General features: G+C 36.4%; 1 protein-coding gene across 1 annotated transcript in view; it reads right to left on the bottom strand.

The window, feature by feature from the left end:
• Positions 1-4249: 4249 nt before the first annotated feature.
• The window catches only part of LOC121374438 (atrial natriuretic peptide receptor 1-like), a 61842-nt gene continuing 57029 nt past the window's right edge, over positions 4250-9062 (bottom strand). The window contains exons 18-20 of the mRNA XM_041501540.1: positions 7723-7814; positions 6574-6709; positions 4250-5360 (exon numbers count right to left, since the gene is read on the bottom strand). Coding sequence (XP_041357474.1) covers positions 5329-5360; positions 6574-6709; positions 7723-7814 — 260 coding nt within the window. The 3' untranslated portion in view covers positions 4250-5328. The remainder of the gene's footprint in view (positions 5361-6573; positions 6710-7722; positions 7815-9062) is intronic.

Raw genomic sequence — 9062 nt, 5'->3', positions numbered from 1 at the left:
TTCCAAAGTACTGGTCCAAAGTAACTGAAAGCATGTTTAAGTAAAGACATTTTAGGTTTTGGAATTAATAGGTTTCTATCCTCTACATTTCGAAGGTTGTAGGGATTGTTTTCTCCAACATATATTAATAGGTTTGAAAAATAGTTTGGGGCTTCATTGCATAGCCATTTATAAATTTGTGAACATTTGTGATAGTGGACTCGTGTTTCCATTGTCATCCATTTTAACTCTTTACATAGTGGGGGCAGATGGCCTCAGACCACAATTAATTTCACTATGTATTCTCATGTAGCCCCAGTGGCTGTAGCACTTTTATTAATTTCACCAGGCCATTAGCATTTCACGGGAAACATTACCTGCCTGGGCCCATTGAACACTCGAAAGGAAAAAGTAAAGTTTGTTTTATTTAACGACGCCGCTAGAGCACATTGATTTTTTATCTTATCATCGGCTATTGGACGTCAAACATATGGTCATTCTGACACTGTTTTTAGAGGAAACCCGCTGTCGCCACATAGGCTACTCTTTTTACGACAGGCAGCAAGGGATCTTTTATTTGCGCTTCCCACAGGCAGGATAGCACAAACCATGGCCTTTGTTGAACCAGTTATGGATCACTGGTCGGTGTAAGTGGTTTACACCTACCCATTGAGCCTTGCGGAGCACTCACTCAGGGTTTGGAGTCGGTATCTCGATTAAAAATCCCATGCCTCGACTGGGATCCGAACCCAGTACCTACCAGCCTGTAGACCGATGGCCTGCCACGACGCCACCGAAGCCGGTTCACTCGAAAGGACGACATCTGTTGTCCAGCTCTTTTCCGCGTTATATCAATGTAAACAAACACACGTGGGCTAAGGGACCGAATCACACCCATTTCTCTGCATTTTACACAAATTTTGCATGACTTCAATGTGCTCTGGGGGACATTATGCAGTATCCAGTGTAAACCAAGTGCACATATTCACTAACTGCATCCTCTTACCTGTCAAACCCAGTGCAACAATCCAGTATACTAAGCAGCTCCCCAGCCATTAATCACATCACAAGAAAACTATATTTTCTCGCATTAGTTTCCGTATTTTGGACAACCAAATGGGTGGATAACTCTAGTCTGAGGCCAGATGGAGTAATAGGACCTACATCTAATATCACCCTTGCAGCTCTCTTTTGCAGTTTTAGTAAACGTTCTAATCCATCCTGATTACAGTTTCCCCAAATTACACAGGAGTTATCGATAAGTGGTAAAATATACCCATTGTAGAAAAGTTGTCTTGCATCTAAATTTAAATACCTAATGATTTTCGATAAAAGATACAGACGTTTAGAGATCAAGAAACACACATGTTTAACCTGATTTGTCCATTTTAAATTATTATCAACTGATTCCTAAAAGCTTTTCACAATCAGTGCGTTGCAGACGTTCTGAATTTATTATAAGAGAAATATCATTTTGGATTGTAACTTTTTGTCTTGTTCCTATAGTCATATATTAAAAAAAAAAAAAATTGTGTTTATGAACATTTTATTATAGCAACACCATTTTTCTACACTATTCAAATCTTGCTGTAGTTTATCTTGAATTTGAGTAACTGTTTTCCCTGACATGAACATTGTTGAATCATCTGCATACATACTTGTGTTACAATGTTCAATGTATAGGGTAAGATCATTTATGTACAGTATAAAGAGAAGAGGTCCTAGTATTGAACCCTGTGGAACACCATAAATAATGGACTTCGGTTTTGATTTTCCCATTCCTATAGTGGCTTGCTGTGTTCTGTTACTTAAATTAATAAGATTGGAACAAGTTAAGGGAATTCCATTTGCAGCCATAAATGTTTAACTTTTGAATCAGAATTAAATGGTCCACAACATCAAAAGCTTTTTTGAAATCAAGAAATATGACATTTAGATTGCCTTTATTCATTTCATGTAACCATTTATCAGTTATATCAATAAGTGCTGTTTGGCATGAGTGTTTAGGTCTAAAACCTGATTGGGATGAGTCTAAAAGTTCAAATTGTGTTAAGTAATCATAAAATTGCTTGAAGATATGTTTTTCTATTAATTTGGACAGCGTTGGCAATACAGATATTGGCCTATGATTTGTAGCTTCAGTTTTGTCACCAGATTTGAAAATTGGGGTAACCTTAGCATTTTTAAAACATTGTGGATAAATACCACTATCTATTATTTTGTTAAACATAAATGTTAACGAAGAAGCAATTGCCAAGGCACCTAACTTAAATATTCGTGGACCTGATTTACTGACAGTTTAGTTTTTAAGCTCATTATAAAGCTCATTTATTTGTACAGGAGCTATCATAATGAGGGCTGGCCGTCTACGCGGTGGTTATATTATGGTGGGGGCAGGGGGGGGGGGGGGGGGGCAGGGTAAGGCTACCACACCCCATCTAAATGTTCCAGTAATAAATAGAGGATACTCCCCGAGTGTCTTGTGATATCATAATTTATCAGCACGAGTTCATAAAAAGTATAAAATCCGAGCATGAGGTGGGGATTATTTTTATCAATGCAGTGATTAAAATTTGACCAATCAAGATTACAAGAAGCGATATGTTGTAGGAGAATATCGCAGGAGATATCACAAATTATAGTACCAGCGATATCTCCTACAAAAGTCTTTAATGAATGATAAACACGGTTAAGATGAGGTGTTTGATATTTTACCCTGCCGTCTCCTACCGATCGAGTTGAGTGCGTCGTTAAATAAAACATTTCCTTCCTAACGATCGATCTTCTAAACAAAAAACTGTAGATAACGAAGTTCGTCTGAAACAGAGTTTCAAAATTTGGTGGGGGTAATATCACATTATGTTATGCAATGTCTCTAATACCATTTTAAACACAGAAAACATAATTTCAGTTGTATAAAAGATATTGATTTCATGTCCTTCAGCAATATACAAGAAATAAACTTCAATCCTGAGACATATTTATATATATACAAAATATTGGAATTAATTATATTGATGTACTTACCTTTGTTTGACACCCAATAGCCGCTGATCTCTGTGATTGTGCTGGGGTGTCGTTAAACATACATACCAGCTTCACTAACTTAAAGCGCAGTGGTGTTGGTTCCAAGTAGGTTATTTGGCTTAATACCAGGATGCTGCTAACACGACTTTATATATATATATATAAGCGATGCTGACGCAAACTGTCGAAGACTCACCTTCGGAACCGCATGTCAAACGTAATGGGCTAAAGGTCACTGGGCTTCTTCGATGCGAAACATATAACAAAAAGTTAAACTAATATTGAAACCCTTCCAAACCGGACAAAAAATCCGGTTTATAGGGTGACCGGTGTAGAGAGGTTCTGTTTTATAGCGATATTTGAAAAAGGACCATCAAAACCATCAAAAACGCGAAAAAAGTGGGGTGGGAGTATCAGAAAAATATTTTCAAATGTCCTGGTGTTTTTCCCTGTCCTCCCCCACCCCTAATTATTTTAGGAACACTGGTTGAAAATTGATAGACTGAGGCGGATCGGCCATGCAGCTTATTGCACCGCAGGCGGGTTGCTCTACTAGATGATACACTCATATAGATGAGGACTAACTGGGTATTAGTTGTGTGGCGAGATGGTGTCATTATTTTATACATGCAGGCACGATTTCGGTGTGTGTGTGTGTGGCATTAGAATACGCGCCCATCACCAAGAGAGAGAGAGAGAGAGAGAGAGAGAGAGAGAGAGAGAGAGAGAGAGAGAGAGAGAGAGAGACACAGATAGAGCCAGACTGCGAGAGAGAGAGAGAGAGAGAGAGAGAGAGAGAGAGAGAGAGAGAGAGAGAGAGAGAGAGAGAGAGAGAGCCAGCCCATTGTAATTTTATAGGTCACTTCTAAAAACAGTAAGGGTTTCCGCCCTACGTTCTGACAGATGACTTCGTATGTGAAACTGGAACTCCAGTTTTGACATTTTAAACGAGGCCATTGTAGCGCTCGATGTATTGATTTTTGTTTTAAATGTCTTCAACACTTTGCATCACTGTAAACACATTATTTTTCTTCTTAGTTTTCAAAATAATATTCTTAGCTAGTTTAAAATAATCCGGATTTCTGTGGGGAAATAGGAAAACAATGTGTTTGTTGCATTTACTCTTGATCAGACTGACAGTGTTTAGATCTTCCAAAACTTTGCACGACAATACAACATAACATGACACAAAACAAACTAAAGTATAAATTTCATTAATAAAACTGTTTTTATTAGATGCCACTGTCAGCAATGATATATGTTACATATGTTCTGAACTTGGTTACAGCAGGGCAATACAAGTATTTAATAAGTATTATTTCCCCCATATAACTATTACTGTTTTATTTGACATACGACGTTGACAGGCATGCGGGGGGGGGGGGGGGGGGGGGGTCTAGACTGTGGTGATTGAAGTTTCTAGGGAGGATCGAGTTCTGCACCCAAGGAAAATTTTTTTTTTTAAAAGAAAAATATTCGATATGGTCGAGGGTGGGGGGGGGGGGGTTGGGTGGCCGGATAATATGTAAAACTATGTATGATGCCGACATTATTAAGATTCAGTATGCATGTTGCCATTGACACGCCCCCCCCCCCCCCCCACCCCACCCCACACACACACACTGCACACCCCCCTGGTTGATGTATGTATAAGTGACAGTTGTGATGGTGATTCCTAGAATATGGTTTATGTAAACGGGTGAAATATACAAATGAGACGTAAAACAATGATTATTGTACACAGTACAACGCAACATGATGCTTTGCAAGTATTCCATGAAGTCGTTCTTTTTTTTAATGTGTATCAGCATTTATGATACGTTTTATTGCTAGAATGACATCATGTTTAATGACAGCTGCTGTTATAAAGACCACTAGCAAGCCCATATAAAGACCATGGTTGGCGCTGAGAATTCGACGCATAAGTACAACATCTAGATATCTTAAATTTAATGCTATGTAGCACCCGCTAGTTTTCACCAAATCGCTTTTGGGGAATTTCCCTATTAGCTAAGTTGGTAGAATGCTGGAATCTCACACAGAGGGTCTGTGGTTCGAATCTTTTTAACAGAGGTTCATTTTTCTGTTAAATTTACATAACATTACAAACTGTCTGTGATAACGTGCGTGATGCTGACATTAGAACGAGCCAGTCTGCAGGTTGCCGTTGATGACGTCATGATATGTATGATGTAACATAACATGAGCAGGAAGCTTAGCAGTCGTGTAATATTAAATATAGCACTCTTGTTTTATTCACATCTCCTGTGAGAAATTTCTTCCAGTCTGTGTGCGCTTAATATCTTCTCTGTGTGATGCAGTTTAACAGTCCACGCTTGTCAGTTCGTTTGTGCCTGAAAATATTAAACATAAAAAGTCTTAATTGTCACACCAGCTCAGTGGTGAATCAGCAGCTGTTATAATTAGATCTTAAGGCGTAGAATAAGGTTTAGTCCATAAACTATTACAGGGCACTTACAGCAATAACAACATACAATAAAAATACAGGTTATAAACAGTTAAAAGTTTGTTTTGTTTAACGACACCACTAGAGCACATTGGTTAATTAATCATCGGCTATTGGATGTCAAACATTTGGTCATTCTGACACATAGTCATGAGAGGAAACCCGCTACATTTTTCATATTGCAGCAAGCGATCTTTTATATGCACTTTCCCACAGATAGAAAAGCACATACCACGGCCTTTGACAAGTTGTGGTGCACTGGTTAGAACGACAAAAAAATCCAATCAGTTGCATGGATTCACTTCAAGCGAGCACTCAGCCGACTGAGCTAAATCCTGCCCAGGTTATAAAGAGGTCAGGTCAGGTCATATGGGTTTACGTGCACATTCAGAGCAAGCTGTTGTAGTGCACGCCTGTCATGGGCACAGGTACCAGCCTTAAAGTGAGTCGGTAACTAAATAAGTTGACTGAAGGCAAATATAGATATACAGTTGTGAAGAACAATTAAGCCGATATTATAGCTGTGAACTAAATCTCTGCATAGCAAAATGTACAAAATATGGCTAAAATTAATACAACTTTAGGCGCCTATAAAACGTTTGGGCATTATGCTATCAATTATAAATTGTTATTGTTTTTAAAAAAAAAACGTTTCTTGGAAATCTCTATCACTGGACGTACTAAAACAATGTGATAATCATTTTCTACAATTTGCAAGTTACATAATTTACATAAGCTCTGGAAGAATATTCTAATATCTACCAGTTTCGCAAAATAAGGTCGCCTAGTGGTTATGCAATCGCATTGAAGCATGATAGGTACTGGGGTCGCACCCGAGACAAGTAATTGTCCTACTGGATATATAGTATTTAAACTGGGTTCTCTGCAGAATTATTTCAAGCTTAAGGCTATGGGTTCGAATCTTAGCCCAAACATTGTTTACTGGATCAAACTATTTGGTACGCGATATATCCTCTCAGACATGTCTCCATTGTACACAAGTATGTGGATTGCCCGTGCAGTCTGTGGGTGGTATTTTATACACAAGTTTAAGTTTATAAGAAAATTAAAAACAGTTTTAGGAACTAAACTGATCTTACTTGAATATGCATCCCTATTCAGAATAACGCTATTTTGTTGTGTTTTTTCTTGCGTGGCAGAAGACAGGTTGCTGGTTTGTCGAGATCGCGTTTCAGTTCTGCCTGTAACCCACCACGTCTTCATGTCACCCTTTCCCTTCAAACAATAAACAAAAAAATGTTTTAGTATTTCAAAATCTCTTAATTTCAGAATATTACCACTTTTTTATGTCACCAAGCAACAGAAAATAACCATGTTTCAATACTTTAAAATATTTGTTTAAAAATCAGGTTTGGCATGTTATAATTTGAAGGGTTTATTTAGTTAATGTTGCTTTCCACGTTTTAAAGTTTATACCTTGATATGCAATTATTTTATAAAAGGTTATTTTGCTTTGAATTCTATAAATTGATGTTCTAATAGTTATATTTCTTATATTATAAGACCAATCTGTAACAATAGGTTTTCCAGATGAGGAATCAAGGCTCATGTATTGTGATCTACTTAATTAAACTATCGGTAAATCAATCTATTCTTCAATACGTTGCCGTCAGACAAACCATGAAACAAAATTCATTATGACCTGGGGTCTATTTCACTAAACATCGTAAGTTTACGTCTGCTACTAGCAGTTATACTGATCGTGCGTTTACACGTGTTTGGCGTCTGTTTCATGCAGAAAATTGCATTATTACGGGAGATGAAGCATTTTAAAGAGAAAAGAAAATGAAATGTGTGTTCTTCTAACTACATTTATTGTACTATAATAGTAAAAGGAATTGTGGTTTAGTCAGATATTTACGTTAACGTGCAAAACTAGACTTATGATGTTTTGTGAAACTGGGCCCTTTTTTTTTTTTTTAACGAATTTCCCATAATGATCCCACGTTAATAGGATGGAGGGTGGGGTATACTAGTATTAAAATGGTTTCAATCCTGTCACGTCTAAAGAATTTAGTTTTTAGTGCATTTTTTTAAGTTAAAAAATATATATTCTGTTATTTGTAAAAACTATAATCTTTTATTTTGTTTTTCACACCACAACAATTACTAGAACCACCGCGTAGGGGAATGACTGGAATTATAAAATACAATAAAATACATGCATATGTAATACATTTTATTATATTATGTTATCAGTGACTATGACCAAATACATAAGATATTACCTTTATTGGAATCACTCCTCGTAACGTACAAACATGTCCTCCGCACGCTACAAGTTGCCGATAGGCCGAATCACTGACGTGTATTTTGTATGCTGCAACAAATACATTGAGGATACTCCAAAAGTGTCTTGTGATATCATAATTTATCAGCACGAGTCTTTTATCAACGAGTGCTGATAAATTATGATATTACAAGACACGAGGTGGGTATTCTTTTTATCATCCATTATCATTCTTTTCATTTGCGACAATTGTAAACAATGTCAGTAATGTGGGTTGAATGTCACTATATTTGACAGGGGTAGACTCGTTAACTAGCAGAACGACAGTGGCGTGACGTCACTATTGATACGTTTAGCAATGAAACATACATAGTGACGTAACAAAATAATGTCTTGTGATTAAAATTTGACCAATCATGATTATAAGAAGCGATATCTCCTGCGCATAATATCGCAGGAGATATCGCAAATTATAGTGCCAGCGATATCTCCGGCAAAAGCCTTTAATGGATGATAAACAGAAAATAGTTCACATGAAAAGCTTAAATACAAATAGCTTAATGCAACAATATCTTATAAAGTATTATAATGTTAATGGCTTAGTTGGCAAATAAAAGTTAATCTTAAATACATTACATTAAATATATAATGAAACCTTTTGTATCAGAGTTGTATATTTATACTTGTCAGTACATATTATTGTATTGACAATACATTAGTATCTTCAGTATTTAGTAACTTTGGCTGTTCTTGTGCTGTATCATACAATATGTCTATTTAGTTGCATAAAATGTTACATTATGTACCGGTACGTAAGTAAAGATAACCATTAAGAAAATAAAACACTAAAAGCAAAACTTGGCACCCTCCAAAAACTAAAGAATAAAATAGCATACAATTAAACAGATGTACAGGCAAATAAAAACCAACAAAATATGACTATTAATTTAAAGGGGCATTCCTGAGTTTGCTGCAATTTTTAAAACGTTATGGACTAACAGAGACTTTTTAACGATTGTAATTACATAAAATACTAGTGGCTGTATATTCAACGTGTTTCTGATCGTTCTAATATTTGTACTAGGTTAAATTTCATTTTATTTCCTAAAATATATTTTAAATAAATTATTTGAAGACAAAATCTAGTTTGGGCTTCTTACAAATATTAAGACGACCAGAGACACATTGAATATACAGGCACTGATATTCTAAACAAGAAAATATATTTAATATGTAAGTTTAATCGTAGAACTATACCAGAGCGAGATTTAACGACTCAGTGGGTAGGTGTAAGACCACTACATCGACTTCTCACTCACTAACCACTAACCCATTATC

Source organism: Gigantopelta aegis, chromosome 6 (assembly GCF_016097555.1).
Source record: "Gigantopelta aegis isolate Gae_Host chromosome 6, Gae_host_genome, whole genome shotgun sequence".
Taxonomy (NCBI): Eukaryota; Metazoa; Mollusca; class Gastropoda; order Neomphalida; family Peltospiridae; genus Gigantopelta; species Gigantopelta aegis.
This window is presented reverse-complemented; position numbering and strand designations above follow the sequence as displayed.